At 37.6% G+C, this 22,669-nt stretch overlaps 1 protein-coding gene across 5 annotated transcripts; it reads left to right on the top strand.

Moving 5' to 3' along the window:
- Nucleotides 1-31: 31 nt before the first annotated feature.
- Nucleotides 32-22,138, top strand: LOC135170049 (hypoxia-inducible factor 1-alpha-like). 5 transcript variants are annotated; one of them, XR_010300308.1, is made up of 14 exons: nt 1,125-1,313; nt 6,640-6,884; nt 7,225-7,412; nt 7,502-7,650; nt 8,313-8,498; nt 8,872-9,161; nt 9,251-9,357; nt 10,350-10,497; nt 16,964-17,267; nt 17,535-17,754; nt 17,894-18,476; nt 18,717-18,847; nt 19,209-20,007; nt 21,776-21,914. XR_010300308.1 is itself a non-coding variant. In XM_064135545.1 (14 exons), the coding sequence occupies exons 1-14, from the start codon at nt 1,140-1,142 to the stop codon at nt 22,076-22,078; spliced, it is 3,438 nt and encodes a 1,145-aa protein (XP_063991615.1). In that variant the 5' UTR covers nt 1,125-1,139; the 3' UTR covers nt 22,079-22,138. The 5 variants fall into 5 exon arrangements, 4 of the variants coding, with proteins under 4 accessions (XP_063991617.1, XP_063991615.1, XP_063991618.1 ...); XM_064135545.1 differs by having other exon boundaries at nt 19,209-19,618; nt 21,776-22,138; XM_064135546.1 differs by lacking the exon at nt 1,125-1,313 and adding an exon at nt 3,100-3,159 and having other exon boundaries at nt 19,209-19,618; nt 21,776-22,138.
- Nucleotides 22,139-22,669: the final 531 nt, after the last annotated feature.

The following is a 22,669-nucleotide window of genomic DNA, read 5'->3' on the forward strand; positions in this document are numbered from 1 at the left end:
TTGCGCGTCGCACTTCCCTTTGTCACCCATTTCCATCGCGCATTGGCCCATAGTCGCGACCCATGGAACCCAGTTCGTGCGAGTGATCGTTCGTTTATTAAAAAATTTGTGAAAGTGCCGAAAATAATCGTAAAAAGTCGCCCAAAATCGATGAATTACGTGGTACATTCTCGTCGCGAACTGAAACGTGACAGTGTTGATTGCATAAAATGAGCCAGTGTATGGGCGTTGAAACGCGTGTAATTATTCCGCTAATTAGTAATCTCTGATTTTTTCAATTTCGTCGCTGAGTTGAACTACCAGACATCGGGTTTTTCTGAGTGAGTTGGGTGTTTTCAGGGGAAGAACAAATTTATTTGTGCTTGTTGAGTGGTGTGACTGTCTCTGGAAGTGCTGGAGAGGTTATTGCAGGGAAGGATAGGACTCTTGCTGGCGACAAAAAAAATGGACACAAAACCGAAGAAGCCGAAGGAGAAGAGGAGGTGAGTGCAGGGTTCATTGGTTTGGGGGACTTAGTTTATTTGTTTGAGATTTTGTGGCTCTCTGGGCGTCCCAGAGAGGACAGATATCTTCTGTGGGCCGTCCGGAGACAGTGCCGTGGCTGATGCAAGCCGATGTATACCCAGAATAGCTTGGGGCTTTGTTGATGCGATTGATACCCGGCCTAATGAGGTTTTTTCGTGGTGAGAACTTGTTATGGGGGGTCTCCTGGGACTTCCAAATATCTTGTTCTGTGGTTTTGTGATTGGTGGACACTGGGTGGTACCGCGGGCGTCTAGAGCAATCGTTTTGGAGAACAAGTGGAGATTGATGGAATGGGATGAAGACGTTGGAGACAAAGGCATGGAGAGGGGGCTGTCCTAAATTAATTTCCAGGATTTTTTTTGGGGTTTTGAGGTTGGATGGTAGCTGGAAACGATTGGATGTCTTGGAGAAGTCAACAGGGATGACACATTAGTGGTCAAGAACCTTCAGGGGGGGACATGTCAGGGAATTAGAATTTCTTTCAGGGTTTTAGTAGTGGTTAGCTCTCGTAGACCCTATTGTCTTCCCTCTGAGCCTCCAGGTTTGAGAGGGGGCAGGGGGACCGTGAATCCATTGAAGATATTGGGTTCAATAGCTCCAATCAACGTCTGCCAATGTCGACATCCTTTCTGTACCCGATAGACCGATCAAAACCTGCGCAGTTTGATAATTCCATTAACTTTACAATCTATGAAAATTATAGGTGTAATTACCCCAAAAATGTCACGTGGATGTTAAAAAATTCCCTCATGGACAGTTTCGTCATCTTGATAATGACTGCTGATATGGTAAAATAATATGGGTCATACCATTAACAAAAAACAACTTATTTATCGTATTTAATCAGAATCGACTCGGATTTTCCACCTGTCTGTTAATGATGCAATATTTTCAAAATTATCTTCAATCCATTTTCCACAAGAGTTACATATTATTGCAAGTAATAAGAGGAAACTATTCTTTATATTACAATTCCTTCATTAACAATATCAATTGTTTCGGCCAGGCATCAATGAATCAGCTTTTTTTCAAGTTTTTTAAAATGAACACATAATTATTATTGAATACCTCATTACAATAATGCCACATTAATTTTCTGAATAGTGAATAATAAAAATTGAAGTATTTTCCTTCAACTATTGATTAAAAATTATGAATGGTATTTTTTATTATTCACAGTTTAGTATAAAACTGTTGGAAATTTTCTGATTTCTTTATGAAAAATTCGATTCTTCACAGCAAATCAATTTTGTTATTTCTTTTCAACAAAAATGAATAGATAAACGAAGGATTTGGCAATTAGTGGGTTGATACGCTGGTAATTGGGATTCCCCGCAAACGCCAGAACGTAAATAAATGAAAAAAAATCGATAACGATTAATCTAAATAAATAAAGTCTAAATGAATTTGAAAAAACTCGGAATCCAGAGAGAGTAATAATCCCAGAGAACATAAAAGTAGTATAAGAAAGATCGAGCGGACCAGAGAGTAAGAAAAAGATATAAATTCACAACTATCAATTCGTCGCCGACGCAAATTCTACGTCCGTTTGAAAGACGTCAGAGAATTTCTTGGAACTTGCATCGTTCATTATCTCCTCCTTAATTTTTATCGTTCCATTTAATGGGCACGTGAAATTTTGATAGTAGTGGTGGGCCTCCCTTACAATTCAATATTTATTTTTACATTTCCATTATTCTGTTGGCATTTTCATGTCGAATTTTATTTTTCTTTTTGGCTGAATTAGGGTGAATTGTTGCCGAAAATTTGGTCATCGTTGTTAGTCATGTTTATTCAGTTTTTATGTTCGCAAAGATTTTGTTACTTGGAATTCAAAAAAAAATGGCTCCGGGCGGAGAAATCGGGCTCCACAAGAGATTTTTATATTTTTTTCTCGACATGTGTTTCAAATGAAAGCCACAATTTTTCTCGGGTTTTATTGGCCAATGCCAAGAAATGGAGGGACTCCGGGGATTAATGACATTCAGGGGCTCGTGAAGGACGCGAAAAACGCCATGAAATACGTGACTGAGATGATGAAAATTGCTGACACTGTTTTTTGTATAATATTAATGCTCCAGGATATTTTTTTTCTTTCGAAATAATTTTTTTTCTCAAAACTATTCCACAGAAAATAACTTGGACGTCAAATTCATTTGTGACGTTAGGTATCGGTTAGGGTATCGCGAAATTAGGACGAGTCCAAGGTATCAAAAACCATTGCTCTAAATAAGAAAATGACAACAATAAGAGAATTTTCCATGCACATCTCTTGACCCTTGAACGCATCACTTCGTAGAAGCCAATTGTCGTCAGTTTGTTACGTGATCCACATAATCCTGAAGAAAAAGATTAAAAATGAAGGCAAAATGGGTAATAATAGTTCGGAGGGTAGGGATTTGAGAGGCATCAGAGCATTTTGCGAAGTAAATTTTCGTGCATTTAACATTAAAGCATCTGCCCAATGATGATAATCCAAGTTTGTGTACAGTTTTGATAATACAATTATCTCTCGGGTAATTGTCCCCTAATCCTGGATTGTAGACTAATCACTCGGATTTATCTTCATGAGGAGTGATTGTGGGGGCAATGTCGGTTTATACATCAAAACAAAGAAAATTGGCGATTAGTTGGGTGAGTCAATAGGAACATTATCATGATGTTGAGCTAAATTTTTCATCAATTATGGGAATTTATCAACACTCTAATGTAGTAATTTGCAATTGTCAATTAGTCCTGTATAGAATAATGAAGATCTCTGTCCCTCACCATGGAAATTAATTAGATAGAAGTTAATTTCTATTCTCTGGCTTCAATACACAACAATATTCATTCTCAGTGCCTTAATCATGAATTTATCTCTCAGCCTCGACTGCCCATTAATATATTTTTCCTTGCATTATGTTGTGATCTCGGAGATTGTTATTCGCGTGAATATCAACCTTGAGAAACGTTCAAGTGGAGATAAAAAAATTAAACGGAAAAATGAGATGCCACGTTTGCTGCTGCACGCAACTAATAATTAGGCCCTAAGACCCAGCCACTGGTTATTTCATCGTTTACAAATTCATCGTCAACGAAATTGACATGCGATTTTCAGTGAAATCGAATACAGAAGTCATTTTTTTTAAAAGTTCATTTGGATTTGTTTAAATATTTTTAGTATGAATTTCCTAAAACTTTATCTGGAATATTTTTAATTACGTTACATTAATTACAGTTAAAAGGTAATTTTATATATTAAAAAATCTATCTGGTCTTCTTGGTTTGACGATTTTATGTTCTCATTCATTCAACTAAAAATAATGTCAACAGATATACTGAAAACTCCGAGACATTCCCACTAATTCATTCGCTCTAAAACACCAGAAAAACTTTCGCGCTGAGGTATCGAGGTCATCGATGTCGGATTGATATTTTCACGTGATTGGTCTGACGTTATTGAGTGACGTCACTGGAGTAGAATCAGGTGGTTTTCTCTTCAGATGATCAGAGATATCCTTCCAGCTCAATCAGAGTATTCCAGAGCCTCATCCTGGGGTCCTTGAGGTGTTAAAATATTTTTCAGATAATTTATGCAAATTAAGCAATAATTCTGTTTCCATGGAACTCCAGAAAAACTCTGCTGATGTTCAGGAAAAAAAGATACCCTACGAGAATAGCAACAATGGAATTAATTCCTAAAATAAATACTTATACAGGAGACTGAGTAAGATATGAATAATTTTGCAGTGATCCCTGTATTATCGACGCGCTGGTAATATAGGAAAAATGCTCAAATTATCGACTTCTTATTTTACCTCTGCATAAGCAACAAGTTCATAAATTATTTCTATTGTTTCTATTCTCATAGATTATTGGAGATTTCGTAAGCCACTTGTTGATATTTTGAAGAACTTATTTACAGGAAATCATCATTTTCTTGACTTTTTAATTCTCCGTGAGGACACTGTTAATATCTTAAAAATAAAAGTTTCTGGTAAACAAACGTGGGTACAAGGATAAAGTAGAGTGCTACCTCGTTGGAACCGGTTCCACACGTGGCGTCTGGCCATTGACCGGTGCCCCATGGAGTCGTATCATTCTCCCCCAAATCATGTTATTCATTATCCCGTTTATCAATTTTTTTTTCCCCAACATTTGCATAACTGAGCGCGATTTTATGCTTCACGACGAGACACGAAATTTTCGGGTCCTGGGGTTTATCTTATGAATAATTACTGCAGTCAACTGTGTGGACATCTCTAATATTATTTAAAAAATATAATCTGCATTTGTTGGGGTCCCTGAAGTGGTACGAACACAGCTCGATTTTTGAAGATTAAAATTCGGAATCATTTTTCAAATTTAAGTCGACGTTTATAGAAATATTCTCGTGAAATTTATGAGGGATCGAGGCTACGAAGATTATTGATAATTCGTGTCAAAGTATTAAAGAACATTTTTTTTTTTAATCTTCTGAGAATTTTTCAAAAATATTTTCAGGATTGAGATAATTAGAAAGAAAAGGAGGGAAATAATTTAACACTGGATTTGCAGGATAATAATTGTCCAGAGTCAGATATTTTTATTATTACTTACCAGATGATCTGTCAATAATTAGGAAATAATCATTTCTTAGCCAACGTAACTGAAAGGGACAATTAATAGATAAGTTGATTCGAAAATCTTTACAACACGTGTCTGCAGACACGCGGTTGATTGTGTACGCAAGTGTACTTCAATTATCTGAAGATAATTCATTTACCGAAATGAAAAAAATTACATCGAGTTAATTTCAGAATTGATAAAGAATGATTAGTGTACTTATGCCAATATTACAACATCAATTATGGTTATTATTGATTTTAAAATCATTTTGCATCGTGCGATGACGATGGCAGAGTAATACCCTTGAATTTTAAATAAATAAAAATATAATTAATATTAATAGGTATATATATGCTATTGAATTGTTGATATTCTACTGATTGATAAGTTGACTCTGCGGAATCTCAGAAAATATTGTCTTTCTGCGTGATATCTTCTATTTTCATCCCAGAATTCCAGTAATTAAACTTCATTTCCTCAGCTCTTCACGTCTTCACCTCGATCCTCCATTTTTCTACTTTTCCATTCTCGGATAATAATCGAGTTGATAAGCACTACTTCGCGTTATTATCCTTGACTTACACGGGGTGGGCAGTATCTAAATAGCGCGAATGCTAGTTCTTGAAAACATTAAACATAAATGCAGTAGCGCAGTAGAATAAATGAATTTTAATTTATTTCCTGCGTTCTACTGAACGATTCGTTGTTACAACATTCTCATAAATTTTTTCAGCGATGGAAAATTTTTTTATCATCGGAAAATGAACAGTGACGTCATACCAGGACACCTGGCACCACCAATTTATTTGGAAAAAAAAATATTCCGCCAAATTCCATCTCCAAAAGATCAGGATCATCACGTACTTCTCCAATACCTAATCAATCATTCCTCGTCTAATTCACCTAAACACCCGAGATCCCCTCGGAGTTCCCAAAATCATCGTTTCAGTCCAACAAACCAAATCTCTCGGTGATAATCAGTTAATCGATAACAATCGACCATGCTACCCTAGCCCCAGGTGATCGTTGACTCCAATCGTCACAACAGTCAAGTATCCGTTCTCATCGGGCAATCACTCACAGCGGGATTAACTCCCGGTTAAAATTAAAAATGTAAAGTTCCAAAATTATTGAATCCTAAAAAATAACACACTCGAAATGACTCTTATCAATACAAATGGCTGTCAAGTTGTTGAGGGTGATTATCCATCCTGGTGTCATCCACCAGTGATCAGTGCATCACCAACAATTTCCGAAAGTGATCAAAGTTCATGTGCTTTTAATTCAAGTCTCCGGACTTCTATTGATGTTGAGGATCTGGCAAATGTCTTTGGAAATGGATTTAAACATCATTCACAACCAAAAATCCAATATTCACGGCATCATCGGGTGTTCCGAGGCAATCAGATATCGAGATCTTCGGCTTATCAGCAAGTCCAACGCCACGATTTCAATTGTCGAAGCGATTGTTACGAATTTTGTCCAGTTTACGATGATTATAATTCAACGAGGGATTTTCCGCAGGATGTACAATCGACATTTGGTATTCCATGCACGGAGGCACAGTGGCTGACTTGTCCTGTCACCAATTGTCCCGTTTTTGATGATACCACAAGGGGACAGGGATGGAATTGGAATTTAACCCCAGCTTATCCAAATGTACGTCTAGACAGATCACTCGAGGAATGCCAGGTTTATCGGGGCAATTATGGCGGTTATTGTCCACTGGTTAATGATGATGAGGATGGACAGAGTTTCGAGGATTATTTGTAAGTTGAGTGGGTGGTATTCTGGAGGTGTTTAGGGGGTTTATAATTTTTAATTTGGATATCTGGTTGGACGTGAGGGAATCCTGATAATTTATCTGTTCGTTCATATGTCTGGTCGCATATTTCAGGATCTCGATCATAAGATTACGAAGTAATCTTGAAAAAAACAGAAACATAGAGAGGAATAGAGATGTTAGGGTAGACAAGACCTCCTACTAGGATTTTTTAAAGACGCTAGCTGGGTTCAAAAAAATAAATACAATGGAACTAATAAATCTTGTGAATCATAATCTCAATTTTTCCACTTCACCAAGAAATCTCGATTGTCTTTTAATTTCAGAAACAATGAGAAACGCAAGGAGAAGTCTCGCGATGCAGCCAGATGCAGAAGGAGCAGGGAGACAGATATATTTGCTGAACTTGCTGCTGAACTACCAATTTCCCAGGAGCAAGCTCAACATCTGGACAAAGCCAGTGTTATGAGGCTGGCTATCGCTTATCTGAAGGCACGCAGTGTTATAGATGGCTGTGAGTATCTAACAATCGTGTGTTCACACAAAAGCATTGAGTTTTTCAAGTTAATAATTTATTTATCATTGTTTGAACAAATTTTTCAGTGTCGGAGCCACTACCGAAGGCAGAAAAAATTTCTGAGATGGATATGATGTGCCAAGAGGCATTAGATGGATTCGTCCTGGTACTGGCTAACAACGGGGACATGGTTTATCTGTCTGAGAATGTCAGTGACTATCTGGGAATTCCTCAGGTGAGATAATCACGTGAAAGTTTTGTAAATTCAGTGGAAAATCATTTTTGGTGTCTTCCTTGGTGGGATATATTCCCTCAGGAATATTCTTAAGCGAAGGAACTACGATAATATTTGCTGAGGCTCATAGATTACCGAATTATCTTTTATGATCATTCAATGTGAATGGAAAAATTGTAGTTAATGAACAATTGTTTATCAAATAGGAGCTTTACACGTTGCTTAGTTAATTAAGGTAATTTTTAATGGAGTAAGATTTATTTTCAACTTATTTTCATGTGCCCAACTTGATTGACTGTTATCATCAGTATTATTCTTATCGCTATCCCTTTCTTCTAGTCGACTGATTGCTTTTTTATAGCTCTACTTAGCCCTGCGATAAAATACTAATGGAAAATTTTTATTTATGTAGAATGTAATGAATTTCCAACGAATATCTGAAGGTGTGATTGAATTAATGGGAAACTACGATTTGTATGAAAATTGAAAATGAAAAAAATTATAAATGAATTGAAGTTTAATCAATGTAATTAGACAGTGAGGAACAATTTTCTTTCACGATAATTAGTTATGAATTATTGCATTGGCGAGTAAGATTGTTATTAAAATTCATCTGAATTATTGATAACCAAGTTTGTGTTCCCGTTTCTTGTCACGTACAGATGGATATGATGGGCCAGAGTGTCTTCGAGTACGGCCACCCTTGCGATCACGAGGAAATTCGTCAATGTCTGTCAATGACGGCTGAAGATGTCAATGAGAAGCGCAGCTGCAATTTCTTCCTGCGCCTGAAGTGCACTCTCACCAGCAAGGGACGCAAAGTCAACTTGAAGAGTGCGTCTTATAAGGTAATATCACCATTGGCCGTTTGAGAATGTTTATGTAAACAAAAAATTAGAATTTTCGAGCAGAAGAATTTCATTTCGAGTATAAAAATATCGAATACTAAATTTCTTTTAAATGAAAACTTACAAAGATAGAAAATTCAGGGAGAATCTCTTATCAATTGAGAGTCCAATAGAAATGATACTGATAAAATGATCACTTTAGAAGTTCCAAATGATAAAATCTTATCAGAAAACTATATTTTGAGGATAGAAAACATATTAAATCTCGGAAAATCAAGAAAAATAGCCGAATAATAATCAATAAAGAATATAAATGAATCAATCGAATTTCACAAAAAAAATATTAATAATTTTAATGATATTGATTTTTCAGGTGATTCATTGCGTTGGACACCCGATGATATCTCGTCAGACAGTGTCTGATGAAACTGAGGAGTTGGATGAGGGAATTCGCGAATTTTCTGGCTGTGGTTCCTCTGGCTCTGGCACTGAGGACAGCCAGGATGGCTCTGACAAGACAAACGTTAAACCATCAACAGGAATCTCTCTGGTGGTCGTTGGATGCCCCATTCCTCATCCCAGCAATATCGAAGTGCCTCTGGGACGTCATACATTTCTATCCAAGCATAATCTCAACATGAAATTTACTTATGCTGATGACAGGTAAATATTAAAGTCTTTTAAATAGGGTTTGCAGGGTTAATCGCGTTTTAGGGTTTGTTATTTACTCCAATGATTTATTCGCATTTCAGGCTCTCCGAATATCTGGGATGGAGCAGCAACGAATTGATGGGAAAATCTGTCTTTGACTTTCATCATGCACTCGATAACTCCGCCCTGAACAAGTCTTTCAAGTCTCGTAAGTACAGACATTAGGGAAATTATTAGACTCCATGCAGCCTAAATATATCTGCTGATATATTCTAAAAAGTGCTGGGTCATGTGAATAAATCAATCCAAACTTCTTCACCACTTCCCCAAACGATCCTTCACACTCACTTCCTCCCTGAAGACTCCCCCGATCGATGGAGATTATTCTCCTGAAGTTCGTGGAATCACCCTGGGCTTTTATCGTCCCATTTCTCATTGACGTCGAGCCAGTATTTTATTTGATCCCGTCTCCAGAGGTCCGAAGTCGTATTCTCGGATACTATCAAGTTTTTACGGCAACCACCCACACAGATGTAGCTTTTCTTCAACCAGAATTTCTCAGGTCCTTTGCACTGGGAAATTCCCTCCCATTTTCTTCATATTTTTGTCATGTGACAAACTAATGACGACATTATTAAGTAATCAATTAAAAACCGCGATGAAAAGTATATAGTCCTTTTAGTTGATAAACATTTTTTATCACACTCCTCGGTTATGACCTTTACGTGACGCAAATCTTATGTAATTGTCATCCTCGATCTGAACAGCGGTGAAAATCTTAAAGTATTCAACAGGGTAGAGGGGCGGAATAAAACATGAGGAAAAATGAAACATTCAAGAAACATTTCGACGTAATGGAAGGACAAAATTGTCAATGAATTTTCGATACAACTTATTTACCTGTAATATCTTTTTATTGAATTTCTTGGGCTTAAATTCCTGTTTTTTGTTTGGTTTCCTGGATGATAAGATAAGAACGTAGAACAAAAGAATTTAGAAAATTGGAGGCGAGGAAAGTGTGTGGAAAATACCCCACGAGATTGAAGAGAAAATGAATTTCAAATCAACTTTTCATAATTAAAAAATATATTAAACTTTGTTTTAATTCTAAAAAATCTAAAACTATAAAATTAAATTTTCGTGGAGTTTCTCGTGAATTCATGATTTTTTATCATTTTTCTTCTACTCTCTTTGTTACAGTTTTCAGTAAGGGACAGTGTGAGACTGTGGCGTATCGTTTTCTCAGCAGAACTGGTGGCTACGCCTGGGTCGTCACCCAGGCCACTCTCATCCGCTGCACAAAGCAGAATAAACCGCTGTCGGTCGTTTGTGTCAATCATATCTTAAGGTAAGTCTCTAGTTTCTCGTGATATCGAAATGATTTTATTTAATTTCTTTATGAACATGAAATGGCAATGAATAATTTTTAATGTAAACTCCCCTACATTAAGAGGTTTCCCTAATTTATGACGCAAAAAATATCGCAAATCTCCTCGGAGTTTCATCAGGAAGTCCCCCAGGCTATGAATTTTCTATCTCGTTCTGGGGGACCTGGGAGCTCTTGGGTTTGCGATTTTCGTGGTGAGTTGCGTCATGGGGTTTTCGTTCGCGCCGTCGTGAGGGAGAGTACCAAGTGGTGGGAATAGTAAGTTGCGTATTGTTGGTGATGTCAGGAGGACTCAGAGTTAGTTTACCACCGAGGGAGAAGACAAATATTTGAGGAGAGAATTTTTTCCTCTCGTTATCACAGACCTGTGGAACCGCGTATCACGTGTTTTTTTTTACACATTTTAATTTGTGTTTGTACCTGCGCGATGGCTTTTGCGGTATTCTGAGGTAATTCAGGATCAGCTGATGACACAGTTATTGGTGACTATTGCAGTTGAGGAATTATCAAAGATTGGCATAAGTGAACAGTGGACTTTACGTTATCAGCATTCAATCGATTCTTCCTGATGATGATATTTGTCCGCATTTCTTGCACTTCTCTGACGTAAAAAAATTATGAGCGATAGCAATAACAATTTTTTAGGTCTGTGACTATTTCACTAGCTCATTCATCATTGAAAAATCCATTCATCTGATTTGTTTTTTGTTTTGCGATTTTTATTCGAATTTGGATGAGTGTAAAATCGCAAATTTATTTAGTTGTTTTTGACGTTCTCTGAGCCCTTTTCTGGTTGTAGTCAGCACCTTCTTTATTTTAAAAATGTAATTAGCATTTTTCCTCGAAATCTTTAACGGGATTTTTTTTATTGACTCGCGAAATTTTTTGCTTAATTCCATATTTCTGCGGAATTTAACACCTCGGTTCGGAAAGCCTGTTGGAGGGATGGATTCACGGTAATCTCGAGGAAGTGTCGGTGAGGATGATGAATTTATAGATTCGTGTTTATGATTTTAGTCGGCTCGTAATACGGTATCTATAGATAACGGATTCAGCTAGTGGGCGGGCGACTCGAGCCGTTGGAATTGCGGTTGTAATTCGGAATTTCAGGTCATTCGGGAGAGCTCAGAGGGGCAAGAGTGACAGGGGGAGTGAAATAGTGGGGCAGAACCGGTATTTAGTGATGTTTCGAGGTGTTTTATCGTTGAAAATCCAGACTTACGAGGATGTTGAATAAAGGACATGTCAGTGGAAAATTAAAAATCCTCATTATCTCAATTATCTCAGTAGAAAATTAGTTTGTTAATTAATTTCACAACTAATCCAGTACTATTTCTCAAAGCAGCGCAACTCACTCCACTTCATTCACTCGAGAATCATGAATTGCAGACAGAAATATCAGCCAAACCCCCGTCGGCCTTGACTTTAATCAGACTATCGATTTATGAATTCACCATTGAGAGTGGGCGAAAAAAAAAAAAAGGGGTTTGGGGATTCTGTTGTCGTCGTATAGTCTGTCGCGCACATGCGATTACGCGTTTCAGGGCTGCGAGAGGACCACCGCCCGCTCTCGTATCGTGGGCACGTGGGGACCTCGCCCCCGGGTCGATATACCCCACAATACAATGGAGCACGTACGACCTCGACCCCGAGACTCAACGAGAGGGAAAGTTGGCTTTCCCTCCTCAAGCGGAAAACGAGAGTTTTCGGATTTTCGGTGAATCCACCATTTTTATTTCTTTGCATTGGAATTTTCATACGTCGGGGGAATGAGTAATTAATTTTCCTCAGCCCTATCTGGCGATGATAAGAAATAATCAGTAAAAAATTCAACTTTCATTCATTTTATTTTGTCTCTGTTGTTGTGCAGTTGTTCAGCCAATTTATGGAGTGAGACAAGCTCAATTGTAGGGTTTTGAATCGGAAATTTATTTGCGCTTCTAATGCGACAGAATTCATTGAATTCTATGGCCCAGTTATCGAGATAATGAGCTTTTGGTTGGACAGAGTACTGTTGATTGTTGTGGGAATACAGAATATTCTGATGTTTACAGTATTTCCTTCACTTGGGAATTGTCTTTGTGTTCAAGGTGCATGCGATAGTACTCTATTACACTCTGAACATCCAGAACTCGTGTTACCGTGAGGACAATAGAGTGCCAAGTACTCAGTGGAAACTGTAAATCAAAAGTCAATGGCATTGTTATTCTTCTTCAGACTTGGTCATTAATTTTTCTTTCTCGTTCTGTTATTCAATTCTAAGTATTCTTCATTCGGATCCAATTACACCTAATTAAACTTCTCAATCAACTCTCTGAGAGGTAATGTCTGCGCAGATATCATGTAACTGGGGAAAAATTGCTTGAATTCTTTCATTTATGGAGTGGGAAATTTTAACTCAGTGATTGGGTTAATGGAAAATGGAGTTAAATTCCAGGCTGATGTTCTACTATTGTAGGCGAGATAGACCACTTTTTACATTAAATTTTGTAATTACGATCACTGATAACAATAATTCTGAAAATTATATTTCTGGGGGGTAATCACTTGAATTCAAACTACAACACCATTTAGAATATTCCACTGACACACCACCATCGACACCAGCTGAACCAAAATCAAATAGCAGCACTTCTACCAGTCTTCAAAAATTTTCAACTGCTCCAACGACAAAGTCCAAGCATGACAACTGCATAAAAAAGAAAGAGAGCAGAGCATTCATGCTGGTGGCGAGGGGGGGAGGGATGGAGGGGGGGTTCTCCCCCTCCCCCCAAGTGACACTGATGTTTGAAGAGGGGTGGGTTCCCTCGCCTGAGGCATCGAGCTGGCACGACAGTGCGTTTCTCGTGCTCATACACGATCGTTTTGTTTTTATTAACCGAAATATATTTTTCCCTAAAATTTTTTAAATAAAAAATTCAAATTATCCGTTACCCCCACAATTCTCGATATTTTTTTATCTATAAATTTATAAATATTCAGCGTGAAAAATATGTAAATAACTCTTCGATCTTCACGCGAAAGTTCGACTTTTTTGCTGATTGAAAAGGATTTTTTTCTGGTGAATTTTATGGATATTTTGTGAAGGGTAAAATTTTTAATAATTTTTTTTAAGAGTGACTGATGTTTATCGGCCCTGCGGTGTTTAAACTACAGTATCATACGGATACAATCACGCGACTTACGTAAGCGATCAGCCGAGAGAAGCTGCTCTGCATATAATCGTTGGCTATCTCACTTCATCGGGTGGTGTTGCGTCGTGACTACGGGTACACAATATAACTTGTTCTTATTTTCTGGTGTTGGAGAGTTATGTAGTGGAATGTGTGGTGGTGAGAGGGGCTGTAGGGGCTTCCGGATGGTGGTGATGGGATTTTTTTTCTGGGGTTTAGGGGTTTTTTTCGGGGGAAATAGCGGTGATTTTCAGGAAAATGTCAGGGGGGTTTAGGGACTTGTCAGTGAGTTTCAGGGACATGACACTGATTTTTAAAGGTCTATCGCCGGCCATTGGAGGTATTAATACTCATTGATAAAGCCCTGATCTTCAATGATTTTCAGCCCCTAAATTTTTCGATGAATTGCTGGAAATTTGGGGAAAATCCCTAGGAGTTGACACTTGAAAATTTATTAACCTGAGAAATGTTAAACAATTTCTACTCTCTAGATTCACACAAATCGCCTCATCAGCTGGTCGATCTTCCTCTTGGTTCGTCTTTAGCTTCACAATGAAATAACAAATAAATGAGCTCAGTGGACGTAAAAATACGTTAACAACAGGCTAAAGCGTCAAAGAGATAATAAATATGATCGTACGTTAGCTCGTAGTTGACGACAAATGAAATATCACGAGTCTTCCATCAAGAGTCCAAAGCCCCGATTGCCTCTCCCTCCCTCAATATATTTTTTTTTCTCATCATCTCCCCCCCAGCCCCGGACAATTCAACAGATACCACCCACCTCCTAAAATTAAAGAAAATCGCCCCTGCAGTTCTTCTATTATCTCAATCGAGTCCGGGGTTACTCGGAGCCCAGCAGTAAATTCAAATCAAAATTATCTTGAAGCATCTCGAACTTGTAATACACGTGGGCTTATTACTGTTTATAAATACGTCCGAGGCTTAATATTTTTTTTTCTCACTCGGCTGAAAATGTGGGAGTGTTTTTAATAACAATACCGTTAGGTTTCAGGAGGTGGTAAATAATTTTGAATTATGTTTTTGGGACATTGGTGGATTTAATTGGGTGAAGGAACTTGTTTCAAGTTTTTTTTTTTGGGTCTTAATGATTTTTTAGGAATTATGGGAGACTAATAGAGGACAATGAGGATTTTTAAACGTTCAACAATAATTTTTGACTGGCTCAGAGAATAGAATACAAACGTTCATTTTATGAGTTTCTTTAATTTTCTTGTGGCACTGAGAAATTTATTAGAGTAAAAGAACTAGTTTTAATGCTCTAAAGTGGTTTTTTAGTACTAATAATTTCCTTGGAATAGTTGACAGTGAAACGACAATAAAAACTGCTCAATAATTAAAAAAAAAAAATTGGAGTTTCACAGTAAAAAAAATATTATTTAGAATTAATTGATTTATTGATAATCCATATCCTTGAGGAAGTATTTACTTTGTACTCGTAAAATCAGAAGCAAGAATTTGGATCAATGAAAATTCAACAGATGACGATAGTCAGTGGTCAGTTCTCAGGGGGGATTTAAAATTGCTCGATGGATATCTCACTATTTACTCTATTTTGCACGTGCTCGATTGCGCAAGGGAAATTTCATCGCGGCCGTCAAGTTCTATTTATAACGACACCCGCTACATATTTAACCTGCTCTAACCCCTACCCAATCTCCCCCTCCCCCCCGCCCCTCTGATTCTAGCGTTTGTCAGTCACAAACAGAAACACTTATTTTTTTTATTCTTAATTCTGGTTCCTCATCATCGCATTGTGTGAAGACGTGTTCAATGACATTCTGCAGCCTTGAGTTACGACACGTTTGACGTTTTGACAAATCTCGACTAGTTTTCATTAATTATCTGTCGATCAACGACTGGTGGATGACGTTTTTGAGAGCTATTGAACAATCGATTAGTTCTCTATTTTTTGTTGGATGAAAAAAAAGATTATTTTTGGGATTGAGAGGCCTCGGGGAGTTGAGAAAAATAGTAAAAAGGGGAGGAAACTTTGCGCTATAAATTCTCAGCTAGGGGGGATGGGAAAATTTAGAAAATTAGTTTGAAACTTTGTTCCCTTCATAGGAAGCGGATGAAGCCATTTCAGAACGATCTGATGGAATAAATAATTTTGAGAAATGTTTAAAAATACGAGGTGGAAAAACCCCCCTCCCACTACCACCAGAGGGGGGGATACACTGGCAAAATGGTGGCCCCCGGATCTGTAAACTGGCGCGTATTTTTAAACGTGAAATACTTTTTCATTTGCTCTGCGATTTTCAAATTATTCTTATTATTTAAATTGTTTAACAGTGATTCTATTTTACATATCTGCACATCTGTGAATCAGGGAGATTTTCCTAAAAAAATAGTGTATATTTGAACCTCACGTTTCCTCTGAGCGTTCCCTCCCTCAAAACCAGTTTACAAAATCCCATTCTCTCCCCCTCCCCACCCCCCTCATCCTTATCAACCCTCGTAGACTAGATAGTCTCGCCATATACATCCTCAATGACCCCTCAATGTTGCTCCAACAAGCAAATACCCACCCGACTCGCCAGAAATTTATTTAATTCAGACTGATAAAAAATCCTGATAAGATTAGGAGAGAGTAGTTCGAGGGTCGTTCTCGCGTAACATATTTATTCGAATCGTACAAAGTTGAAGCGTTGAACAACAAACAACAACATGTAATCGACGATGTAATTATCGCAGATCGATCAATAAAATATTTTGATTGTGAAAAATAGAAAAATTGTATCGGCCAAACGATAAGTGCAGATGAACTGTTGATTGCAAGTGCATCTCATCGAATAGATCGTTCAGTATTCATTGAACAAATCATCGACCAATTGGATTACTGCACATGTTCAATGATACGCTATATTTCAGTTTATTATACAATAACAATCTTCGTACAATTGGGCTCGATGCGATGTTGCAGTGAATTCAATGCAACGGCTACTGCCGAATTAATCGATACCTATTGGCTAATGATTGATTTTTTGCACAACTGTTGCTGTAATGGTATTTTGTGTACGTCTGTGACTGAGTAAAAATAGTCGCATTGTGGGGATTTTATTTGTTGCGTTCGCGATTGAAATTCCACGAAGGGACGTGAGCATTGAAGGAAAAAATTGGATTAATAGCGTAATTATTTTGGGGATTGTCTGCTAAATTAATTGAGATAATGATTTTTTTGGGGAAATTTTTATGATTGTTATAAATTAATTGCTAATTTTTTTTTCCAGCGGAATCGAATGCAAAGATGAGGTGTACAGTGTGCGTCAGTTGGAAGCGCGCAGCGCTGCTGAGAAGCTAGAAAAATTCTCAAAAACCGAGGGGGAAGATATTCTCTTGTCCCCCCCAGCCCCCATAGAGCCGGAAAAAATTCCAGTGGAGGTCGAGCCTATCATTCCTGTCAAACGCACGAGACCTCAGACTGTTACAGCTTCTCTATTCAAAGATCTAGATCCCGAGGAGGGGAAGGGTATCCCGAGGATCAACGATATTGCTGGCGAGCGCAGGGAAAAACGATCTCCTTGGCTGTTCCAGGTAGATTTTTCTGGCAGTGACAAAAATTTTTTGAAACGTCTCTCACTTCGGGAACATATCTTCAAATGATAAGAATAAAAATCAAACATAAAATTGGAAACGAAAAATAGGAAAATGGAAAAATCCACGGTAAACAAAAGATCAATAAACAGAGTGAATTTGATTAATGACAATTCACCAATTCATCGCTGGGATGTTCCCGAAGAGTCATCACTTTCTCCCCCATGTGTTTTCCCTCGATTTGTATTGATTCCCCAATTTTTTAAGGACAAACCAGTGGTGGATTACGATCCCTCACGTCATCGCGCTCTCACTCGTTCACAAGCCGCCACCAGAACCTCGTTGTCAGCTGGTCAGGATAATCAGCTGATTACAGGAAATTGTCGACCACCACCGCAAACAGCGACAGCCAGTATTTTTGCTCCTCGTACCGAGGAGATGAACACGGGCTTCCTCATATTCAGTGAGGATCAGCCGGGCTTGACGAGTAAGAATTGCATTTTCAATATCAAAATCGATTCGTAAATGAAAAAATGAGTGCATGAAAAATTAATTCATTTTACATTCCCACAAATTGATTAAGAACGACAGTAAACAATTTTTTTAAATTGTTTCTCCCTCCACAGTGTTGAAAGATGAACCAGAGGATCTCACTCACTTGGCCCCAACCCCAGGTGACGTATGCGTACCCCTGGAAGACACTCCATTCCTCTCAGACATGCTGGACGAATTTATTCTCGGCAACGATGTTTACTGTCCCCTGCTGAGTCCATCCCTCCCCGCTGAGTTGCCAAGTGGTTCAGAGCTTTCCGATGATTCCGACAAGTCCCCAGAGAGCCTCGTGGAGTCCCTGGAGACATCGATAGGCGACACAGATCCATTTTTTTACAAAGACACATCACCAAGTCCCGATTCCATTCAGAAATCAAATTCCGGACTTTTAACTCCTGTTTTGGGTGGTAGTCCCGCCTCACAGAGTCTAGATTCATCTCTGCGAAGTCCTGGAGATGACAGCACACCCCTGGGATCGGCAATATCAGAGGACGATATGTTGATGCTGAGTATCGACGATGTCATTGCCGATGAGGAGCTCGCATTGAGGGCTCCGTACATACCAATGTCCGATCAGGATGAGACACTTCAGTTGCTCATCAGCGATGATATGGTTATGTGGGGACCTACACAGGGCACATATAAGAAGGTCAAATGGTAATGATGAATTATTGTTGTCTTCGTGGGCAGAGAATTTACAATTTTCCGAAATTATCAATTAAAGTTGACATTATTGATGCTTAAGTGAAATGATTGATTATTTTTTATTAATTTTCGAGGTCACATACATCATTATTTAATATTACCAATCACAATTGGTGTCTAATTACTTGATTTTCTTTCACGTCTCTTGAAATATTCTTCGATATTTATGTTTAAATTTTTTTCGGGACACAGGGACGCTGAGGACGAGATATCCAGACGTTATGCAGACTCCAGTCTAGCTAAACTCTTGAAAAATTCGGGGGAGGAAGTGGAGAAGAACGTAGTGAATCCTGTCCAGGTGTTGGGACAGACGTGTAGAAGAGGTAAGAGTTTTCGAAATTTTCCACACAATTCAAAAGATTCTGGGGGCTTTAAGCGTACCGTGACATTGAACCATTAATATCTAACAATTAGTCTTTGCTTCTCGAAACTAGAAAATTTTCCTTTGCGAATTTTAGTGGTGAAGTGGGAGAAGGGGGTGAGTTAATTTTTTTTTCAGCTAATGCGAAGAATAAATTCATAAACAAAAAGTAATATTAATAAAATCATATTAATTAATCAATATGATTAGAATATCTATAATTCACATCCCCTTTTCATCGCATCGCCAAAAATTCTCCCAGCACATTATAAAATATAAAAAAAAATTATATTCCATTGTCCCTTGCATTGGCCTCACCCCAGGATCATCGAATAAGCGTCACCACGGCCCCAACTCACCGCACAATGGTAATGAAACAAAGCGCATAAGATCGACACAAGAGCCAAAAGAACGTGGACCAATCACTGCCAGTAAAATTCCAAATGACTTATCCCCAGTTCTAACTGGTGGTGGCACCACAATATCAGAATTAAATTCTCCCATGAGTGCGCAGCAAGAGGATGTTGATGAGCTGAGGCAGCAGGGAAATCTTCTGATGGAACAGTTGATGGGACAGCAACCGTCTGAGGCAGCCAGACAAGCCATCTTCGAGGGAAGGAGAGAGGAGTTGAAGGATGATGATCGCGGTGGTGGTGGTGGTGGGAGTTTTAATGAGAAAAATGTCAGACAGTCTAACAGCGTTCTCATGAATCTACTTGTTTCTGGATGCGATGTGAGTGCGGGTTACGTTTGCCTTGTTAAACCGAAAATTATTGATAAAACCATTACATCGAAGTGAGTGACAATTTATCGATTGAGGTCATTTTTTGGAGTTGGAGATTTTGAGATAGCGGGGTTGCTTTATCGTTATTATTATCCGGTTGATGAGAATAGTCGGAGAGGGGGTGGGAGGAGGGGAATTATGGTCAGGGGAAAGGAGGCATTTCAGGATTCAGGGAATTTTTCCGCTGGTTTTGGATGGAACTTCAGCCTGAGATGATTTTATTGATGACTTTTAATGTTCCAAAGGGTCGGTTAACCCTCCAAGAGCATTTTACTTCCAAGTTCAAACGTCCTTGAGGGTATTTAACTCTCGAAACCATTTGGGGTTCAAAGACAAAGGTTAGTTGACCCTCAAAATCATTTGATGTCCTCATCTGCCCCTCATTTCCAACAAAAAAAATATTCTCGAATTTCTCTATGAGAAAATATATTTACAAAACATCCGTCAACTCCCATAAACTCAAAAATACCAACAAACCTGTAAAAATAAAAAAATCTCCGCAAAAAAAAAATTTTTTTGACCTTTTGTATTCACAAAAATTGATCAATCCTGTATTATATTCGTAGAAGTTATTCTACACAAATTGCACATTGTAAAGAAAGTCCTGGCATATTGATATCATCGACTGATACCCGAAGTGAACTTTTTTGTTCGACGAAAAATATATTTTTCTAATTTTCTTTTCCTTCGATTGAATATGTAAAGAATGAACGAACGAGTGAGGTTGGAATCATCAATTTTTTTTATTGTTTTCTCTCAATTTCGAATAGTTATAAGTATGGTTATGAGAGAATTTCATTAACGACCTTGGGCCGTCCGATATTAATCATAGAATTTTTAGAGGAGAAAAGGGCCTTAGCTGACACGAGATAAAATGCAAATTCTGCTGTTGAATTTCTGGAAAATACGATGTTATTCATTTATTGCATCCATTCTTGTTGAATAATTCAACACCAGAATTTCTTTCCAGATGAACCTCCACTCAATGAAAACACAAAAAAGACTTTACACTAGAATATAATAAAAGTAGAATTTCATTGTATTGTCATTCACTTAGGTGATATATGGGCGGAGACATAATACATGAAACGAGAATATTATCCGCTCTCTAGAGAAATGGTGTTGTGAAACTATTTTGAAGAAAGAAAAAAGTATATATAAAAATTGTTGATTAAAAATATTATTGAAATACATGTGGATACTATACTGGAAAGCCTCGTCTGCTGCGTTTCAATGCTTCCCCCTCTTGTCTGCCTCTTTACCATTCATTCCGTTTTACCCCGCATTGTTATTCATTGTTACCATCCCTAATCATTCAATTTCTGTTTTTGACTCGAAAATTAGTCGATTTCTTCAAAAAATGAAAAATAATTCAGCATTATTGTTTTTCATTAGCTTCTTTGATTGAAGTATTTCAGTCGTGCATTATTTTCAATATTTCAATTAAAAAACAATTATCATCAATTTATTTTGGCTCCTCGTTTCATCGAATGATTCGTAGATGATTTACTACGTGATTCGTTGCCACGTGGATTTTTTCATGGTCATATTACCTAATCAACCGAAGTTTAAAATAAATAGAATGTAAATCTCTGAGAATAAAAAACTGTTTTTTTCTTTTGTCGTCAATTCTGGTGTGGGAAATGCATATTGTTATTTTAAATTGCCATGAGGAGGTTTTTGAATGCCTATTCTTTACTGAAAACATGTGGAACACGCTTTCCCCCTCCACCACTCCTTCCCATCGCCTGTAGCTGTAGAAACGCAGTGGAAAGGTTCCACTTAGGACCCCCTGAAATTTTTATTCTTTTTTTTGTGAGTTAAAAGGGATGGGGTAAATGTTAGAAGACGATTTTGTGGATATCGAGGCATTGAAAAATTCCTGGAATTTTTAGAATTAATTTATAAAATCATTTCTTGATATAAATTTGATTTTAAAAATTATCTAGTTACTGATTGATTTTGAGAACTTCCACGATAATAAATAATTAAATAATAATTACATAATATAATAATATGAATTTTGAGAGAGTCTACGAAGAGATCTAAAAATAAATCGTTTACATAAATATTTATTATTATTTATTTCTGTCTTTGTTTCACTAGGAGATCTACCTTGACGTACCTCGTCTACTCCAGGATAAACGCCAGCCCCTGATGATAAACACAGAGGCCTCACCTATCCACGACATCTCCAGGAGTTATCTTACCACGTACACGATGAATGCGCAGTCGCCCAGTCCAAAGAAGCTCCTGGAGGAGAGCATATCATCAGCCATGATGACTTCGATGAGCTCCACGATCAGTCCTCAGATGATGGAGATGAGTGACTATGGTTATAGCATTGGGGATGCAACACCCTTGTCACCGGGATCGGAGCTACTCCGAGTCCTCAGCGAAGTGGTCTAGAGGGTCGATTAAGAGGAAGGATGATATAGTGGCCTTAATCTACCTTTTTGTTTTTTTTTTCACGCGAATTGTCAAATAAGATGAGTTAATTTTTACGTGTTATTTTATTGGGAATTTATTAGTGCTCAGCACAATTGAAAAGGGGCTTTTATTGTTGAATAAAGCAATAACTCATCTTATTTCAGAAATTCCTCAACAAATCAATGTATATTCTATTCTTGTTTTTAGTTATCATCATACTGATGCATTTTTTTAATTCCCCAACGAATTATTGTTTTTATCTCATAAGTTTCAGTTATCAATCAATCAGTTTATTTTAAATATTCGAGTAATTAATCTCAATTAAATGAATATTCGAGTGTTGGTGACAACACTGGTCGCTGTAGAGGCTCTGGTGGAGATGGAGAAATCAGGGGTCGTGTTGTTTAATGAAATGATCATTAATCCATGTTAATTCAAGGATACATTATGTATAAGTACCGCCATTGATTAGTATAAATACGTAACGCAGTGAATTACAATGTCCAATTACACATTTGCAATAGAACGAGGTGCATTCATTGCGCATTTGTAATGAATATTTTTATTTCT

The sequence above is a fragment of the Diachasmimorpha longicaudata genome, chromosome 16, assembly GCF_034640455.1.
Source record: "Diachasmimorpha longicaudata isolate KC_UGA_2023 chromosome 16, iyDiaLong2, whole genome shotgun sequence".
Taxonomy (NCBI): Eukaryota; Metazoa; Arthropoda; class Insecta; order Hymenoptera; family Braconidae; genus Diachasmimorpha; species Diachasmimorpha longicaudata.

What these genes read in the sequence shown, in the direction of transcription:
- LOC135170049 (XM_064135545.1), top strand. Translation starts at nt 1,140, where the DNA reads ATGTCGACATCCTTTCTGTACCCGATAGACCGATCAAAACCTGCGCAG. An exon ending in TGTGTCAATCATATCTTAAG is followed by an intron (nt 10,498 to 16,963) that starts GTAAGTCTCTAG and finishes TTTTTTTTCCAG; the next exon opens with CGGAATCGAATGCAAAGATG. An exon ending in GGATCAGCCGGGCTTGACGA is followed by an intron (nt 17,755 to 17,893) that starts GTAAGAATTGCA and finishes CTCCCTCCACAG; the next exon opens with TGTTGAAAGATGAACCAGAG.